This window comes from Elgaria multicarinata, chromosome 10 (genome assembly GCF_023053635.1).
Source record: "Elgaria multicarinata webbii isolate HBS135686 ecotype San Diego chromosome 10, rElgMul1.1.pri, whole genome shotgun sequence".
Lineage (NCBI taxonomy): Eukaryota > Metazoa > Chordata > Lepidosauria > Squamata > Anguidae > Elgaria > Elgaria multicarinata.
The window spans coordinates 48974573-48995945 of record NC_086180.1 but is presented as its reverse complement, the minus strand read 5'-3'; the positions used below and the strand labels follow the sequence as shown (position 1 = coordinate 48995945).

Sequence of the window (21373 nt, the reverse complement as noted above, 5' to 3'; positions counted from 1 at the left end):
CAAGATCCCCCCTCTGTTTACATGCGGCATGCAACGCCCTCAGAGGGAGAGGCGTTGCGCCCACCATTTTGTTTTTTTGTTTTTTAAAGGGGAAGATGTGCACGACTGCTTGTGCACAAAAGGCAAGTTGTTGTTGTTTTTTATAAAAAACTTATTTTCCCCGCTCCCCCCACCCCCGATGGGTGCAGTGCTCCTGAGGAGCTCTGCACTCTGTGCGCGGGTCCCAGCTCCTTGTGAGTAACCGTGAAGAGACGGGACAGACCATGACGCCAGGCCACACGTTCTGCGGTCTTGGGCTCAGCCCGACACCATGGAAAAAATGCGACTAAAGAGCAGGGCGAGATCCCGGGGCAAGGGAGGTATCATCCCTCCTTGCTCCTTGGATCCCCTGTGCATCATGTGGATGCAAAGGGACGATCCCGGGGATCTCCCTGGGATTTCGCCCCATCTAGCTATGGCCTTAGTATAAGGCAGCTTCCAATGCTCAGCCACCTTTCCATTTACTTAGGGTCATCTACACCAAGCAGGATATTCCACTATGAAAGCAGTATGAAAGCGATATATAAAAGGCAGGAGCCACACTACTGCTTTATTATATTGAAGTGCACTGACAACTGTTGGGGCCCATTGACACATAAGATATACTGCTTTCATAGTGCTATATCCTGCTTGGTGTATATGTGCCAATGGGCCCCAACAGCTGTCAGTGCACTTCAGTACCACTATAAAGCAGTAGTGTAGATCCTGCAGTGCACTTCAATACTGCTATAAAGCAGTAGTGTGGCTCCTGCCTTTTATATACCTCTTTCATACCACTTTCATAGTGTAATATCCTGCCCTTAGTCTCATGTAGGCAGGGTGGACTTCATTTAAATCAATTTGATTTAAATCACTACTCAGAAAGACTCAATTTAATCATTTGACTCTCCCCCCCCCCCCCGCCCCGAAGTGCACTCTTCCTCACTATATTTTACACAACTCACAGTTACCAAAGACTTATTCTTGCTGGTATAATCTTCATATTTACAACCAGATGAAGGTTTCATTTATAGAATAGCAACTTTTCAGATTAGTTTTACAGTTATATCAAAAAAATACTGATTTGGTTATACTATTTGAAACACATCATAGATAGATAATTATGAAATTATTGTGAGGTGAACTATCTCCAGTTTAATAGGTTAATCATTCATATTTGGACAACTTTTCTGCAGTAATTTATTGGAAGAAGAAAAATAATCTTACTGAAATCTCTGGAAGAGCATGACATTGTGAATGGGTTAATGGAATTCATTTACCAAAAAAATTATGTAGCCTCATGCTACATAATTAAAAACTAATCCTTATTTCATGATAAATGACCCTTGGACTATAATGTATCCTAAATAGAAAACTATCTTTAGATAGATTTTTCCTCAAAAAACATTTTATTAAAAAAATCCAATTTAAATTAAAAAAAAATCATTTTACATTTAAAAAATCCATTAAAAAAATTAAAAATTGATTCATATCCACCCTGCATGTAGGTATCCCCTTCTGTACATATGCATGCATACATTAAAAACACTGAGACTGCTACTTTATCTATGGCATACATTCTCTGAAATATGGAAGGGTATTTCACACAGATATCATACACCATCATTATCATCCCATTAATGCACTAAGGATGCAGATCAAGAGAAACTTAAATGTCAATTGATAATTTTGGAATCATTTGGATTTCCAGAAGAGTGCAAGTGGAATAAAAGTAAATTATAATGCTGTCAATAGAAAGATAGAAAATCTGCAATACAAGTCACTTCAATGGAGTATTAGAACTACTAGCAAGGGCTGGGAGCAGAACAGGGAATGTTTGCTATAATGAATGATAGCTATAGTTGAATGGCAGTGAACAAATTCCAGGCAGAATGACAAAGTACAAGGCAGCCCAAAGGCAGATCAAAGCAAACCTAACATCATGGAGTTCTGGCAAATTGGTAAAGATATTAGAATATGTGGGTTAAATAATATAGGAGACAAACAGATTGACAGAATGACAAAGAGGCCATGATAGTAAGGGAAGATAACTTGGGAGTTTCAATGGAATAGCTTACAGCTGGTTGAAATTGATAGAAGAGTCAATTGGGATTTGCAGACTAACAAAATAGCTCTCCGTGTACCCTGTGTACTCTTCCTCCCTAGTTCTTTCTCTTCATTTAACATTTTTGATCATACTACTTTCAATTATTATTCTACTAGGGTGTTAATATTATTTTGAATGGCTATTCAATTTTCTTTTTAAAAAATCGAATCCTTTGTTCACTCTTCTACTTTTTGCTTTGAGCACTCAGTTTAACTAATATATGATCTGCAGGTGGGTGATTTTCAAGGGCTCAGTAGTAGACACAGACCAGAAAGAATTATATCTCTTCAATGCATTCTGATATTATAATGGTCACTTCTTTGAGTACCCTTCTAGGTGCTGTTTGTCCACATTTAGTGCCTTATCAGTTTGTACTGATGTTTGAAAGGATACAACACGTAAGATGGCTAAGAAAACAAGTGCTTTTTCTATCAATCTGCACATGCAAATTATGTTCACAGCATTAATTATGGTATGTTAACAGAGGAGGATATAAGTTAATTTTCAGCTTCACCGTACGAGTTCAGCAAAGTGGAGCAGAGCATGAAATGAGGTGTACTATTTCAGGCATAAGGGATAGCATACACCCTTGGTCTGAAGCTGGGAGCCGAAGCAGCAGTCATTTGTATTTTATTTTAAAAATAGCAAGCTATGAGGGACACCTATTTATTAATCTGACAAGCGTTGTACTATACAGTAACCGTGCAGAAGTAGTACAAATAGAAACAAAGTTGCATTAGAGATTTATGCAAGCCAAACATCTCCCCTAAATAACCTGCCAGTTAGCATACCAGGGTGTCAAACAGTCTAGTCAATTAAAAGCATGGTGTTTTGCACCTTTCTTCCTTTTCTTACTAAACACGTATTAACCTAAGCAGACTAGAAGTGGAGCACACATGGTTTTCTGTTTGTAACAGAAGAAAGCAACATGAGTCATGAGTTACACATCTTAGGATATGATTCATTCCATATCATCCTTTCCTGTTATGATCATTGATGTCTGGCTTCAGCCATTTTACCCAATAGTTGGAGTATAATTGAAGTAGCAAAGATTTCAACTTCATGACTAAAATAATACAAAACACAAATAAACTGGCACTCTGCTTTAACTTGGCATCGAATCACAACGTACATAAAAACAGGATGAAGGAGAACTTAAAGATGTACTCACACCTCAACTTCCAATAGCCAACAACACTTACACTTTGTAGATCTTGTCTAGTGGTAATCTTACGTGTTTTACAGTGCACTTCTATAAATGTCTAATCAGAAGTTAGCCCCATTGAGTTCAATGTTACTTACTCCCAGGTGAGTGTGTGTCTTAGTTACTCATCAACAGATGTGTTTACTGAATGAATAGCTGGATAATTACCCATCTAATTTCCCCATACACCAGAGAGAAAGGTGGTCATTTTAACAATTACAACCATGAAAAGGTATTGGACTACATTGCATGCCGAAAAAATCTAAGGCCCCTCAATTCACACGCAGCACACGACGACCTCAGATGGAGAGGCGTCACGCCCACCATTTTTTTGTTTTCTTAAAGAGGCAGCAGCACACGAGCGCTCATGAGCAAAAAGTAAGGGCTTTTAAAATAAATAAATATATTCACCGCTCCCCCCACCCCACCCCATGGGTGCAGTGCTCCTGAGAAGCTCTGCACCCTGTGTGCGGGTCCTGGCTCCTCGTGAGGAGCCGGGACAAACTGCGGCACCTGGTCACATGTTCCACGGTCCCAAGACCGCAGAAAAACCGGGCCTAAAGGAGGGGCTCTATCCCGGGGCAAGGGAGGGATCATCCCTCCCTGATCCCGGGATCCCCTGTGCATCATGTGGATGCACAGGGACGATCCCAGGGATCGCCCCTGAGATAAAGCCCCATCTAGCTATGCCTAAGATTCCATATAATACGGAACACTAGAGGAAGACACAAATATCCCAAGGCTGCTGTCTCCTTTCTCTACTGCTCACAAGTTGTATACTGCTGCTAAAAAAATAAAAATAAAGATACACAGGTAAGATTTTGTTCTTGACTGGTTCTCTACTGTTCTGCTTTGACGATACCGGAGTATCAAGAGACAGAAAAGCTTAAATAAATTGCCTGCAGCTAGAGTAACAGCTGTGTAGGGACTTTATGAAGAAATTGTACACTGGTGTTCTAATTTAACTCTAGTTCTCCACAGATTTTCATGAGTCTTTATCTAAAATATGAAATTAATTCATCTAGCCAATTCACTGAAATACACATAACCACTGCTCCAATGCAAGTCCTTTGCTGTGAGGTTTCAAACATAATTCAATATAAGTGTCTATGGCTACTGTAGATAGTCTTTCACTCTTAAAAGAAGCTTCTAAGGCCATAGCTAGACCAGGCTTTATCACAGGGCGAACCCTGGGATCGTCCCTGTGCGTCCACATGACACACAGGGGATCCCAGGATCAGGGAGGGATGATCCTTCCCTTGCTCCGGGATAGAGCCCTCCACTTTGGGACCGCGGAACGTGTGGCCCGTTGCCACGGTTTGACCCAGCTCCGTGCAATTCCTGGCGTGGAGCCAGGCATGGGGTGCAGTGCTCCTCAGGAACACTGCGCCAATTGGGGGTAGGGTGGGGGGAGTGGGGAAATGAAATTTTTTTTTAAAGCACCTACCTTTAGCGCACGAGCATTTGTGCACTCCTCTTCCTTTAAAAATAAACAAATGGCGGCCGCAATACCTCTCTTCCTGAGGTCGTCGCGCCTCACGTGTAAACGGAGGAGGGATCTCGCATTAATCGCAACACGAGATCTTCCCTCCTCCGTCGCGGACTAGCAGGTAGGTCGAGCTAAGGCCTAAGAAGCTTTAGATAGTTTTACTACAGAAGCCATGTTGTGTTCCTTAGAGAAGTATCTAATACTAAGTCCGCTTTCCCTTTTCTTTCTCACAATTAGAATATGCTGACAAGCTAACATCTTTGATGCAATGCAAGAGTTTTCTGCCCCACCCAGATTTACTTGCACCTATGGAGGATCTACCTTCTTTCTTTTAAGGTATAATCTGCTACATGTTTAGGCAGAAGAAAGTCCTACAACTAGCTGGGAATCCTGGGAAATTAGACTTCTCTCTCTCTAAACATGGTCATTTATTCTTAAACTTACAATTAGGTCATGGAAATAGACTGGAGAAAAGTTGTTTGGATACTCAAAGCCCTGAGCACTTTCCATGAAGTGGACATGACATATGCAACTCACTTTTCCACCGGAGAAGAGGGTTGGCAACTACTCTTCAGTTCTCATCTTTCAAAGCATAACCATTTCAGTTAGCAAGGCTTCTCTCCAAGCAAAATTTTAATCATGCGATTCTGTATCAATGGAGATATTTTACAAGCTATTTACACCAATAGTTTTCAATGTGAATTTTGCCTTCTATGAACTAAGTGTGCTTTACAACATGCTCTTGTATATTAGGCAACACCTTGGGGCTCCATGGTATATAGTCAGGGTTCCTTGGCAGGGTTGAAGGGCAACATCCTATTATGGTCATGATTTTTCCTACATGATGGAAAATTATAATATGATAATTCAATTATAATAGCAGCTGAAATCATTTTGACAGCAAGTTTGGATTTTGCCATGGTGGAACACTTCCCATATTGGAGCAGAGACTTACTGGAACCTATTAGTAGGCTTCAGTTAGTTACCACACTCTGCTAGATCTCACTTTTTACCACCATCTGCTAAACGCTGATACAAAGTACAGATTTCTCAACATAAAGAGATTAATTATTGTATTGGAAGCAATACTGTTTAAAGCTATCTGAAGAGACAAAAAAGGGACTTACTTTATAAATAAAAACACGTTCACATTTCTTCTAACCTATACTATTAGTAACACTAGTAATTTTAGCTGTTCCTAATAAACAGACTTGAGGAACAACTCAATTGTTTCTATGATCAAGGTTCAGAGGTTGATGGATCACAAGGATGTTAACCCAAGAATAATCTTCAGCACACAAATAAATCCAATCTGTTTTATCAACACCTCTTTGCTGATTATGCTGGGTAACTGGCAGGTCACAGTGTTTATCTATGGAACTGTGAATTGAATCCCAAATGGATGATAGTCCTTGTAGTGATTACATGACCACTTCTCACATAAGATAATGAAGTAGTACAGCAATTCCGGATATGTTGTGTGCATTGCTGACCCATATATCTGATTCCCACTTTGAAATAAATTGAAAAGTTCAATATTGTTAAATGTATTTCAACATATCTGTATGTACAGATGGTATCCCTCTGAGACATTCAGAGGGAATTGGCAAGGCAATACATTAACATTAATAAAAACTAATTAATTAAATTCCACACATACAAATGAAATGGGGGAAAGTGAGTATCAGTTTCAATCAATAACTGAACAAAGAGGGGAAACCAAGGAATGTATTGCAGCCACATGAGAGCTGGACCCATACGATCCTGCTTAACAAATGTTGCTCCATGTTGTTGTTTATTCGTTGTTGTTTCCGACTCTTCGTGACTTCATGGACCAGCCCACGCCAGAGCTTTCTGTCTGCCGTTGCCACCCCTAGCTCCCCCAAGGTCAAGTCTGTCACCTCCAGAATATCATCCATCCATCTTGCCCTTGGTCGGCCCCTCTTCCTTTTGCCTTCCACTTTCCCTAGCATCAGCCTCTTCTCCAGGGTATCCTGTCTTCTCCTTATGTGGCCAAAGTACTTCAGTTTTGCCTTTAATACCATTCCCTCAAGTGAGCAGTCTGGCTTTATTTCCTGGAGTATGGACTGGTTTGATCTTCTTGCAGTCCACGGCACTCTCAGAATTTTCCTCCAACACCACAGTTCAAAAGCATCTATCTTCCTTCGCTCAGCTTTCCTTATGGTTCAGCTCTCGCAGCCATAGGTTACAGTGGGGAATATCACTGCTTTAACTATGTGGACCTTTGTTGTCAGTGTGGTGTCTCTGCTCTTAACTATTTTATCAAGATTTGTCATTGCTCTCCTCCCAAGAAGTAAACGTCTTCTGATTTCCTGGCTGCAGTCAGTGTCTGCAGTAATCTTTCCACCCAGAAATACAAAGTCTGTCACTGCCTTCATGTTTTCTCCCTCTGTTTGCCACTTACCAATCAAGCTGGTTGCCATAATTTTGGGGTTTTTTGAGGTTTAACCGCAACCCAGCTTTTGCACTTTCTTCTTTCACCTTTGTCATAAGGCTCCTCAGCTCCTCCTCGCTTTCAGACATCAAAGTGGTGTCATCTGCATATCTGAGATTGTTAATGTTTCTTCCTGCGATTTTAACTCCAACCTTGGATTCGTCAAGCCCAGCACGTCGCATGATGTGTTCTGCATACAAGTTGAATAGGTAAGGTGAGAGTATATAACCCTGCCGTACTCCTTTTCCAATCTTAAACCAGTCCGTTGTTCCGTGGTCTGTTCTTACAGTTGCTACTTGTTCGTTATACAGATACCTCATGAGGCAGACAAGATGACTTGGTATCCCCATACCACCAAGAACTTGACACAGTTTGTTATGATCCACACAGTCAAAGGCTTTAGAATAGTCAATAAAACAGAAATAGATGTTTTTCTGGAACTCCCTGGCTTTCTCCATTATCCAGCGGATATTGGCAATTTGGTCTCTAGTTCCTCTGCCTTTTCTAAACCCAGCTTGTACATCTGGCAATTCTCGCTCCATGAATTGCTGGAGTCTACCTTGCAGGTTCTTGAGCATTACCTTGCTGGCATGTGAAATAAGTGCCACTGTCCGATAGTTTGAACATTCTTTAGTGTTTCCCTTTTTTGGTATGGGGATATAAGTTGATTTTTTCCAGTCTGATGGCCATTCTTGTGTTTTCCAAATTTGCTGGCATATTGCATGCATCACCTTGACAGCATCATCTTGCAGTATTTTAAACAGTTCAGTTGGGATACCGTCGTCTCCTGCTGCCTTGTTATTAGCAATGCTTCTTAAGGCCCATTCAACCTCACTCTTCAGGATGTCTGGCTCTAACTCACTGACCACACCATCTGAGCTATCCCCGATATTATTATCCTTCCTATACAGATCTTCCGTATATTCTTGCCACCTTTTCTTGATCTCTTCTGTTTCTGTTAGGTCCTTGCCATCTTTGTTTTTGATCATACCCATTTTTGCCTGGAATTTACCTCCAATGTTTCTAATTTTCTGGAAGAGGTCTCTTGTCCTTCCTATTCTATTGTCTTCTTCCACTTCCACACATTGCTTGTTTAAAAATAATTCCTTATCTCTTCTGGCTAACCTCTGGAATTTTACATTTAATTGGGCATATCTCCCCCTATCACTGTTGCCTTTTGCTTTCCTTCTTTCTTGGGCTACTTCCAGTGTCTCAGCAGACAGCCATCTTGCCTTCTTGGTTTTCTTTTTCTTTGGAACGGTTTTTGTTGCCACCTCTTGGACAATGTTGCGAACTTCTGTCCATAGTTTTTCCGGGACCCTATCTACTAAATCTAGTCCCTTAAATCTATTCTTCACTTCCACTGCATATTCATTTGGAATATTAGTGAGCTCATATCTAACTGATCTGTGGGTCTTCCCTATTCTCTTTAGTTTGATTCTAAATTGTGCAATAAGAAGTTCGTGATCTGAACTACAGTCAGCTCCAGGACTTGTTTTTACTGTCTGTATAGATGTCCGCCACCTTTGGCTGCAAAGGATGTAGTCAATCTGATTTCGGTGTCGGCCATCTGGTGAAGTCCATGTATAAAGCCGTCTTTTCGGTTGTTGGAAGAGAGTGTTTGTTATGCACAGTGAGTTGTCCTGGCAGAATTCTATCAGCCTATGTCCCGCTTCATTTTGTTCTCCTAGACCATGCTTACCTGTAATTCCAGATGTCATTTGACTTCCCACCTTAGCGTTCCAGTCTCCTGTAACAAAAATAACATCTCTTTTTGGTGTATTATCCAGTAGGTGCTGCAGATCTTCATAGAACTGATCTACTTCTGCTTCTTCAGCATCTGTGGTTGGGGCATATATTTGGATCACTGTGATGTTAAATGGCTTACCCTGAATTCGAATTGAGATCATTCTATCATTTTTTGGATTATTATTATTATTTATTTATATAGCACCATCAATGTACTTGGATTGTATCCAAGCACTGCTGCAGCCACTTTATTATTAATTATGAAGGCTACTCCATTTCTTCTGTGATCCTCTTGTCCACAGTAGTAGATCAGGTGGTGATCTGATGTGAAGTGGCCCATTCCAGTCCATTTCAGTTCACTGACACCCAGTATATCTATATTTAATCTTGACATCTTACCAATAACCACATCCAATTTGCCCTGGCTCATAGATCTTACATTCTAGGTTCCTATGGTGTGTTGATCTTTAGAACATCGGATTCGTCGTTCACTACCAGCACCGTCGGCTGCCGTCCTTTCGGCTTTGAGCTAGCTGTGTCATCACATCTGGGGCTAGTTGAACTTATCCTCTGTTCCTCCCCAGTAGCATTTTAACCATCTTCCAACCTGGGGGTCCCATCTTCCGATGGTATACCGACATATCTCTGGTTGTACTGATCCATTTAGTTTTCATGGCAAGAATACTGGGGTGAGTTGCCATTGCCTTCCCCTGGGATCGTATTTAGTCTGACCTCTCTACCATGACCTTCCCGTCTTGGGTGTCCCTTCACGGTTTAGCTCATGGCATCCTTGAGGTGCTCAAGCTCCAGCACCACGACAAGGTAACGATCTCCTTTGCCATAATCCATCCAAATTAGCTTGTGTTGCAGTCAAATCACATACTGTAGGTTAGGTAAAGCTTTTGTCAAAGTGGGGAGAAGGTTTTCTTTTGGCATTGTTCTGACTAAATTATACATTTTCATTGGTAGAGTTACAGGTAAGTGTATGTGAAGTAGATTTGGATGGTATAAAACTGTTCTTCTTTTATTGCCTCTCAAGTCTCTAGTTAGTCAAGTCACCAAAAAACCTCTTTACTCAGAAGCAGCCAAGTCCTATTTTAATTCCTGTGCCGAATACAACCTAATTAATTTTATGAAAACAATGCATGTTTTACAGATGGAAACATTACTGTAAAAAAAAACCCATAGCACTAGACTACACTGAAAGTTTGAAGGTCTTTTACTTATTTTTTTAATTAATCAATGCATTACTTATTAGCCTTTAAAGCTATATAGTATTTACTCAAAAATGTTTTTGGAATGAATATCAATGTATAAAAAGCAAACCTATGTTTGCATTAAAACTAATTTATTTGTTATGTTGTTAAAGAGGGCACATCACGTTTTGTTTATAAAGTGCTTTTTTTGAAAAAAGAAAGAACTCAATTAGCCACTTAGAAAATGTTTTTTCCTCTGAACTCTTTTCAGTCTCTGCCAACTGTACAATAATTTTTTTGAAAAAACTTGCTACTTAAGCACATTTGGAGGCATGAACAATTTGACCCCATTAGAAAAATATGTTTTATCAGCTGATAATTGAAAGCAAAGTGCCTTATCTGACAAACTCAACTTCATGTAAGACTGAAGCAGGAGAATACTAGAATTATATGAACTTTCATCTGGATATTAGTTCCAGAATGGCAGAAAGTTATTTTAATTTTAAAGATATCTAAGTTGCATTGTCCAATAAAGTAAGAGAAAGAGGCTTTATGAGATTGACTTTTACAGGTACATCACAATGTTGGGAAAAGTTAGCTCTGAGTCACTTGAAGAGGAACACTTGTCTATTGTAATACATTACTAACATTACTCTTGAAAATGTAAAGAGCTCTCATATTCTGGAATTTTCTTCAAACCATAAGCCGAAGGTATCAAGAACTGTCAAACTAGCCTTCACATCATTAATCTTTCAACTGTAAAAAAACTGATACAGTAAAAACAAAAGAAAAAAGAGGATGAGATTAAAGTATTCTGATGATGAATACATTTCTAAAAGAATTAAGTCAATTACAATCTAGTGCTCGATTCATTGATGATGTCTCTGTAGGATTACACAATTTAGTAAAATGTGTCTCATCAGAAACCTACATTGTACTATATCTTTTGAGTCCCAAGGACAGAATTAATCAATGACCTTGCCTGCACAAATCCTAATAAAGTGGTTCCAGTTCAGTAGTGCTCCAGCATATCTTCCCTTCAAGTTAATGGAATAATCAGATCTGTACATAGGAACATGAGAGCCATGCTGGATCAGACCAAAGGTTCATCTAGTCCACCATTCTGTTCACACAGTGGCCAGGAACTCCAGGCATGACGTATGTGTAACAGCACCCTCCAGCCCATGTTATCCAGCAACTAGTGTACATAGGCTTACTGAGGTAGCACAAAGCCATCTGGACAAGCAACCATTGATAGTATTTTCCTCCAAGTATTTATCTAATCCTCTTTTGAAGCCATCACTACATCACATCATAGCAAATTCCATAGTTTAACTCTGCACTGTGTGAAGACGTACTCCCTTTCATCTGTTCTGAATCTCCCACCAATCAGCTTCATAGATGACCCCAGGTTCTAGTACTGAGCAGGGGATTGGACTTGATGGCTTTATAGGCCCCTTCCAAATCTACTATTCTATGATTCTAGTGTTATGGGGAAAGGACAAAAATGTCACCCTATCCACATGCTCCACACCGTGCATAATTTTGTACACCTCTATCATGACTCCCCGTACCCTCCTTTTTTCCAAGCTAAACCATTCCAGCTTTTGTAACCTTCCCTCATAGGAGAGATGCACCAGCCCCTTAATCGTTTGTTTCCCTTTTCTGCATAAAAAGGAGTGTTACATTTTCCAGATAATTCAGGGTGCATCTGCAAGGTGCGTTATTAGAAAAACGTATTAGTAGTCAACCCCACAAGCTTCTAATGACCTTGTTTCTCTCCCCATCTGCTATGCAAATGAACCATGCAAGCCGAACAAAGAATGCGTAGACCTTGAGAGGTTTAAATTATTAAGGCATGTATTTAATCATGTCTTAAACCTTGCAAATAAATTTAAGACTGGATTATTAATATCATTTTGACTTTCTATTAATTTCTCTTACCTGCTTTCCATCCAGTGTGCAAATTCTCTTGACAACTCCTGAATCTAACTTAATAGCTTCTGTTATATCAGTCAACACTTGGTCAAAGGAATGAGCAGTCTTTTTATTCAGCAAAATTCTCACAGCTTTCCGTGGTTTCACTCCACTCCGTATAACAGTTACCAGTTTGGGCTTAATAAAGTCTTTGCTTTCCTTCAATTCACTTCTTCCAGATGTCAAAGATGTGAGGGATCGAGATGACCCCGATTTTATGTTGACTGACCAATTTGGATTAACGTTCTTATTGTAATCAACTTTCCGAAATGGTTCATTTGATGCACATACATAGCTTTCACCTGGTTTGGATAGGGGGGAAGAGAAAGAAAAGGAAGTCATTATGTGTCCTGCATTCCACTTATCTTTTTATCTATGTACTTAATTGATATATTCCAACCCAACCCATCCCATTGCTTTGAGAATCAAATATTTGTATTTAAATGTTTATTAGTTACAAAAAATAAAAGCAACAGCTCCATCAGTCACTACGCTCTTATTTCATTCCAATTCTATTTGCCCCTAAATAGCTATGAACATATATGCTTTAATAAAACATTTGTAAATATTTAATATACTTTATTAAACTATGACTAAATTTGTTTAAGCAATATACATGCAGAGATTTCAACAAAAGAAAAAATAAAATGCATGAGATTGCACATTCAATAATCAGTTACAGCAACTCTTTAGAAATTATATTATTTTTCTTTTTATTTCTAAAATACAAGACAACTCTAGTCTTTGATCTTGCTCACATAATGGCTCTGTTCAGCAGCAAATCTTGGGTTAATTAACCCATGTATTGCAGGGATGCATGCTATGCAAGCATTTTCAGTTTCCAGCAACAACTTACGAATGCCATATTTGTAGATTGTTACTGTGACATCCGAACCCAGGCACTTTTGGCTGTTTGTGGATTAAACAACCCAATGTTAATCCAAGAACAAACCATGTTAATCCTGTTAATTAATACACAATTTGCCACCATTACATGCAAACATCTCCTTTGTCAGATGTTCCTATGACTTATGAAAGCCACAGTATAAAGCAATGGAAGATCTCTAGCTGTTTTACAATACTGTTTTCCTTTTTGACTTGGGAAAGTGACCTGATGTAACAATTTTAAAGTCAACTCTGAGCATTAAGAAAATTGCAGCACTCCAGGGAAGTATGTCAAGTTAAGTCAGTGTCTGTCTAGCACAGACTCATATTTCCTACAGTATCCAACTAGATATCTCTAGGAAGCCTACAAGCAGGACATGAAAGCAGTAGTTCTCCCCTATTGTTGACTTCCAGCCTCTGGTATTCAGTAGCATTCTGCATTTGAACTTGGAGATACCATATCAGCATCATAGTAGATCTATTCTACATGCATTTGTCTAATGCCCTTTTAAAGTCATCTATGTTAGGAGCCATCAGGTTATCTGATGCTAGTGGATTCTGTAAAGAAGTACTGTTGCTTGTCTGTCATGAGTCCCCCTGCCAATCAATTTCATTAAGTGACCCCACGTTCTAGTATTATGAGACACACACAACTTTATTGCCACTTTGTTGACACCATGCAGAGTTTTTATAAATCTGTCATGTCCCCTGTATTTGTCTTTTTCCCCCTCTCAGCTAAATGCCCCCAAAGTTGTAGCCTATCCTCATAAGGAAGGTGATCCAGCTCCTGGATCATTTGGGATTTTTCAGCACCTTTTGCAACTTTAAAATATGCTTTTTGAGATAGGGCAACCAGAACTATACACATTACAAATGCGGCAGCATCATAGACTTATATTAAAAAGTTTATATAAGCTGTCTCTAGTAAAGCCTGGGGGATAACATAATGTAACTCTGAAAAATAAGTATGCATATAGGTCTGGGGGCCTTGCTAGACCTGGTGGAAAATCTGGGGGAGAGGAGGGAAGATCTCGCGTTATGAATAAAGCGAGATCTTACCCTTATTCAGACGGGAGCCGCGACAAGCTCTGGAGGAGAGCTGTTGCAGCCGCCATTTTTTTTATTTTTAAAGCAGCAGGATGCAGGAAAGATAAGTAGGTTTTTTAAAAAATTCTACTTCCCCCACCCGCCCCCCCATCCACGATCTCCGATACCCTGCCTCCCCCCAGCCCCATTCTCCTTCACCTACCCACCCCCCAGCCCCGTTCTCCTTCCCCCGCCCGCCCCCCATCAACAATCTCCGATCCCCCGCCCACCCCCAGCCCCGTTCTTCTTCCCCCACCCGCCCCCTGGCCTTGTTCTCCTTCCCCCGCCTGCCCCCCGGCCCTGTTCTCCTTCCCCCACCTGCCCCCCATCCACGATCTCCCCCGATGTCCCCTGGGCTGCGATTCCCCCCGATATCCCTAGCCTCCGTTTCACACACACCCATGTCTCCACCATAGCTCTGATGGCCACAGCACTCCTGTGGAGCGCTGTGGCCCGTCCGCCACTTTCCCCGGCTACTCGGCAGTAAATCCAGTAGCTGGGAAAAGCAGCGGACCTGGCTACACGCCTGTGGTCTCGGGCTCAGCCCAAGACCGCAGGAAAAACCGGGCCTGAAGTGGTGCCGGTTACCCTGGGCCCAGGGCGGTGAGCCCTGCCTGAGCCCGGGATACCCTGTGCATCATCTGGACGCACAGGAGTGAGCCTGGGGCTCATACCAGGCTAAAGCCCTGTCTAGGAAGGCCCTGGCTTTAACTGCCACTGTCAGTAATTTTACGTTCACCAAATCACAGCTTCACCGAATCACAGTGATTTGGCATGAAGAACAAAAGGTTCGCAATGCATTTGTGTTTCAAAAGGAAAATGGCTTGGCTCCTCCTCCTGTGTTTGAAGTTACATGAAAATGGCAAGAATGACTCACATTTGATGTTTAAGATTCTAAAAAGTGTTTCGTATCCTGTTTTGAACCTGTTTTGCTATTTCAACATGAATCCTAACAGTAAGTTTAAGAAATCCAGGGGCATTCACAATAAGAGAATAGGAACAGACTTCTGTTTATAATGATTACAAATTATATTTGCTTCACACAAACTCAAAATATTTCCAGCTTGAGCCACAGCAGCTGCTGACATTATTATTCCTTAAGAGAGCAATCCTATGGCTCCTAGATAGCATCTGGAGTGCCATAGGATGCTGCAGATCCCCCTTTCCAAGGCTAGAGACAAAGCTCCAGTCTTGGAGTAGGAGATCTGATTGGGAATCTCCTCTTTCCTTTTCCAGCTACTGCAGAAAGCTCCATAGTGGCTCCTCATCTGATGTTGGAGCTATTGCCTTGAGAAGGAAGGAAGGAAGGGAGGGAGGAAGGGCCATGCCAGTGGACACAATGGGAAGAGGAAAAGCTGAACATCTGCCAGATCCAAAAGTCTCTCAAGCCCTTCCCCTGCCAGCATGCAACAGCTGGATCATTCCAGTGGCCTGTCTGTCTAAGAGAGAATAGCATAATGGGAATATTTGAAAAGGACATTAGTCTATAAGGAAAGTACAATATGCTTTCTATTTGGAGAGGTTGTTATTCCCTAGCTGTCCCTTAATTTGGTGCAGTTGTAAGACCTATTCCTACTCTAGTTCCAGAGCTCTATCACCTCGGGAAGCTTGTCAAGTAGAAGATTTCAGAGGCAGAAGATTACCTCAGTCAAAGTAGGGGGTTTCAATATTTTAAAGAGTAGTTTATATAGTTCTTTGTGCTATATAAAATCATAGGAAGGGACTTATGAAAAAAGAGAAAAACAGAAGATTAACATGAGCCATCTCAGGTTTTGGAGTGGGTACTTCTATTACACTTTTGCTTACTGTTTCAAAATTTCAAAAGGACTGTCCTTGAAAACATGTAAGTGAGATTACAGATGCAAAAATAAGCTCATTTTATTACAACATCTATTTAATGGTTTATTTATTTTAATTTGTCTCCCTCATACTCCCTTAAGGTCATGATGTGCAGTATGTAAACCGCCCAGAGAGATTCAGCGGTATACAAATGTAAATAATAATAATAATGTTTAAAGACAAGTAGGAAATATCATGCATTCATAAAATATGTTATAAAAATAATCCACACTGGCATAGCTGCTAGATACCAAACACAAAAGACCTACATTAATCTAAAATGCTCATGTTTCCATAGTTGTTGAACAGAAACCAATAATTCCCCTCCAGACACTGCTGTCATATGACCATGGCGTATGGAAAGTGGTCTTGATTTAGCTGTTATAGTGAAGCAAGGCCTGCAGAAATACGAATCACCCTCACTTCTTCAGAGCACCCACTTCATGTAACATTTGAAGTGTGAAATGCATTGTCTCCCAATACATTTTAAGAACATTATTCACAAGGATTCACAAGAAGCATGAGTACCTCTGTGAGATCTGTTAACTTGAATTTTATTTCTAGGCAGTTTACAGAAATTCTAAAATTAAGATAAAAATAAGTATGCAAAATTTAAAATTCTAAAACACAGAACATATACACATAAAGCATTAAAAACTTATTTATTTATTTATTTATTTAACTTATGAAATAAATCACCTTTTTCATAATCACTTATGAATGTTGTGATTGCGCTCTAAGTAGGCCTTGATCTTAATAGTCAAAATAGGAATTACAAGAAAAGAATTTTTCCTGCCCTGCCGGTATGGCTACGGCGGAAGCAAGTTGTTGCGGGCGGAGGAGAGAGGAAATGACGTATCATGTGGCTTGCACGTGAAACGCCATCATGCATGTGTGGGGCTATAAAGGCTGGCCCCACATGTTTACCTGGCCTCTTTTGCTCTTTTGGCCCCTACCCTCCCACCCTTATCTAGTATGGGATTAGCTAGTCACCCCCTTTGGAGGGGGGGCTGAGTAGGAATTTTACCTGCCACATATTGAGTGCGGTGCACAGGTTTTTTGCCTACTCCGTACTGGAATTTAATATTAGTCAAGGGTGGGTAAATAGGTTGCTTTATTGGCAGGGTTGTGCGGGAATCTTGGAATATCAGATGAGGTTGGTGAGCACTCGTTGGGCACCTTATGGTGATTGGCAGGTTCAGAAGCCTGGTCATCAGGGGCTGCGTGGCTCCCGACTCAGGATATGGCTTGCCTTTGGGAACCTAACTGTCTCACTTACTTGGGGTTAAGTGGCTCCAGGCGGGAGTGGCATGGGGAGGTCTCCCCCCGAGCACACACGTTGCTTAAGAAAGGAGCCAGGTTTTAATCCGACTCCTGGCTTGGCCGAGTGGCTCGCCCTTTATGCAGGCTAGTTGCCCGGAAACAGATGCTTGGATACCCACACTCTCACATGCAGATCCAGGAAGGGGTGAGTTACCTCATTTAAATAAAGAGGCCCTAGTTACACCCAAGCTCTGGTGCCTGTGTCATTATTTCCTTGCTTCCCCCTCTATCCACAATGGGGTTTCCAAAATATGCACAGTCCAAGCCACACAGTAAAGCTTAAAACTAGCCCTTCAATTATGCACAGTATAGAAGGACAATTTAGGTGTTAGAGCTTTCTGTTTTTCATCCTAAATAAGATAATGCTGCATTTTGCCCTTTCTAAAGATCCCAAGCAGGCTTTGATATCTACTTCATATGGAGATACTTCATTTCTGTAACAACCCCAGATGCTACAGAAATGACAGCTGCCACACTTATATCCATGAGACCTTATTTCACATCCGCATCTGGTCGAAAGGTACCCCTTCTGCAGTGGGGAAACCTCCATATGTAAGCTTCTCCTAAGCAGATATCCAGGCTCAGCTCTTGGATGTTGGGTGACGGCGCTGGGGAAACCATGCAACATTGGAAGCAGAGGCAGCAGTGCAGCCCCTTGTACTCATGGAGGCAATAAATGAAGGCAATCAAACTCAATCAGTAAAACCAGGCTTTCTGAAAGTTGGATTTGGAGATTATGATTAATATGCAAAGAGGGCTATTACATCAAATGGTACTTAGTAAATTTGTTTCCTCTCTAAATTCCAGTTTTTCATCTTTTTGACACTGCACATAAAGCTAGGAAGTTCCATGCAATGAATACCAGGACCTGCCGCAAATGATTTTATAAATTAAAATGACAGAATTTTATTTAACGAGGATTGCTTCTTCAAAAAGTTCTGGAATGTCACTTAGCCCATCTCTGGGTAGTATGAGATGGGAGGTATGAACACGTGCACACACACACATACTCATACACACACACACTCCCCACATCATGCTTTTTTGTGAAAAATGCGCTAAATGCAGAGAAAGGGCTTAGAACACTGGTGATCCCTTGGCTGTAACACTGTTAGCCCATGCCTTAATCTGGCCTTGCCTGAGACACAATCTATAGGTTAATTTTAATGTGTTACTCAGATCTGTGGCATTTAGTGTCTATGTGAAATAAAAGCATGTTTGTTTTCACATGCCTGGATTTAAACGTTCCTCACACAATTAAAATTTTTATTTAAATGCATCATCTATGAACTCCTGCTTGTAGATTCTACGTAACTGGTTATAAAGAAAAGTGTAGAATGGAAGAGAGAGTTGGACCAAAGAATGAAATACAGTTGGGAAGACTGGACGCAAAAATGTTTAGAACTATATCAGAATGCTCCCAGAATGAAAAGTAAGGAAAATCACCCAGAGAATGATGTGGACCATGTTATCAATAGGCACAATATTTTCTGGGATCTAGTTCAAATAGCTCTCCTTATTCCAGTCCCCAAACACATCCAGAAACTTCATAAGAATAGAAATTCCAGGTTTGTTCAGAAAGAAGGTAAAACTGGCTAATTATTACTCTAGATTGCATCCAGCAGCCCCACTCTGTTCTATGAGGAAAGTCTTGAAAAATGTAAGCCACCACTTGAAAAACTTTGAAAACTCTGTGCCAAGAATATTGAACTATACAATAGATGTCATGCAGTGTCACTTCATCAATAGTTTATGTCAGACTTCCCCAAACTGGTACCCTCCAGATGTTTCAGACTACAACTCCCAAAAACCTTGATCACTGGCCATGCTGGTTTGAGTTCGATAGGATTTTGAATCCAAAGCATCTGGAGGGCACCAGTCTAGAAAAGGCCACCTTATGTTCCACAGTGTCAAAGCTTGCTAAAAGGTCCAATAGGATTATCAGCTTATTCCCTCTGTCAATCTCTAAACAATTTGCCTCCCAGGAGCCCTAGCAAGGTCTCAGCTCTACACCAAATGGTATACATCTAACAATAAATGATAGTCAGGTGTTACTAAAACACAACCACAAGCCTCTTTCTTGCACTGAGACTTTGCTTGAAGGAAGAAAAGATGGTGGGACAGTGGGGAAAAGCTAGTTATGGAATACAGCATCAAAGCCACTACTGAGAATAAATCTTGAATAAATTCCTAACTGGGCCTTGCACTTGCGTCAATTCTTGTGCACCCTGCAGATTCTGTTGCACAAATAGTGGGTCCTGGCTTCCCAGAGGAAGATATGAAACAAGCAGAAAGGCTAGTTTTTGGATCAGAATAGGTCAGTGGAACTCCCTTATGCAAACTCTGCCAATATGCCCCATTCCAGAAACAAGCATTTTCACTCATTTCTGGTTGCCCCCAGAAGTGCTAAATCTTCATTCTGCAAGCAGTGGAACGCCACTCACAGATGCCAATTGGCAGGGTGCAAGAGAATCGGTGGTGAGATAAGCATCCCATTGAATTCTGCCTTAAGACAACATTCCCCCCAAATGCATAAACTGTACCTGTAGATGAGACTAATTTAAATAGTTTCATAAAAACTGAATAGGTGACAAGCCCAACAGAATTCTCATATATATATATATATATATATATATATATATATATATAGTAATAGCTCAGATCTACTTAGATACTTGCCACATACCAAAGTTCTTTTGGATAACATTTCACAAATTCTAGGTACAGTGAAGAAAGTAATAATCAATTAAGGGCATATCTACACCATAGGATGTAGAGGGAAGGGGGAGGATCATGGACTTACCGGCTTCTGCGATCCTCCCCCAGTGTCTTGATGGCCGTGCAATGTCCCAGAAGGATGTCCCAGCCATCTTTTCTTTTTCTGAAGAGGGAGAAGGAGCGCAGTTGTGCTCCTCCACAAAAAAAGATTTAAAAAAACCTGAACCCACTCCCCCTCAATGGGTATGGACTGCCCCCGTGCAACTCCGTGCACATTTTACGATCCCTGCAACTTGTGGGGATGACGAGGAAGCAGCGGCCACATAGCCTGCGCTCTGCGGGATGATCCCGCAACTGCAGAAAAATCAGGTTTTCCGCAGATCCCTATATCCTGGGGAAAGTCCTTGGTCGTCCTGGGTTGCCCCCAGGATCCCTAGTGCCTCATCTGGACACACAGGGACAACCCAAGGACTAGCCCAGGATATAGGGCTGGTGTAGACATACCCTAAGAAAAAGAGTGTTTCAATGATTGTCCATCACTTAATAAATCAGACAGTTTAGATTTAAGTCATATTATGTTTCCTTAAAAAAGAAGCCTATACACAGCTTCCTGGGATTTACTTTTGATTTGTATAAGATTGTGCTGCAAGTTGATTTTCAGTTGATTTCCCCATGTCCAAAGTAGTAGTCTGTGCCTTATGTATAAAGGAAACTGCTAACATTTTTATAGAATTGGGGTAGGGACCTGTGCAGAGCATCAGACTGTGGAGCCAAACCTGCCCTCTGGGGTTTCCCAGAAAGCCATACCTTCTTCCCCTGGCACTACTCTCTTTTTTGAACTACTGATCATTTGGTAGTTTCCCAGTTTTGTGGAGTTTCCCACCCACCCCCATTATAAAGACTGGTAGACCACATTCCTCTAAACTGGAAGTAAGATCTTTACACTATATATGCTGATAGTTTAGGTATTTTGTTCACGCCCCTTTGCTTTGGCCCACTCGCTTGTACATTTGATTCTGGCCACCAGTGGAATTTGGCCCTGAGAGCTTCTCCAAAATGTAATTTGCCCCTTAAGATGAAAGAGGTTCTGCACCTCTGCTCTAGACATTATTTGACTCAAATGCTCATCAGCTTCAGCCGTATGACAAATGGTCAGATATGATGGGAGCTGTAGTCCAACATCTTCTGGAGGACCACATGTTCCCTACCCTTGGTACAAAACCAGGAAAGCCCCAATATTAAGCATCCCTCCAAAGCAAATCTTCTTTAAGAGAAAAATATATATTTATGTACATATTTTATAAATCTGGTACACATAAAATACATT

General features: G+C 40.9%; 1 protein-coding gene across 3 annotated transcripts in view; it reads right to left on the bottom strand.

Annotated features, from left to right (window-relative positions):
* Window positions 1-21373, bottom strand: part of DCLK2 (doublecortin like kinase 2) — a 94386-nt gene that overhangs the window by 59397 nt on the left and 13616 nt on the right. For all 3 annotated transcript variants that reach the window (XM_063136444.1, XM_063136445.1, XM_063136446.1), the window contains exon 2: window positions 12163-12497. In XM_063136444.1, the coding sequence (XP_062992514.1) occupies window positions 12163-12497 (335 nt within the window). The remainder of the gene's footprint in view (window positions 1-12162; window positions 12498-21373) is intronic.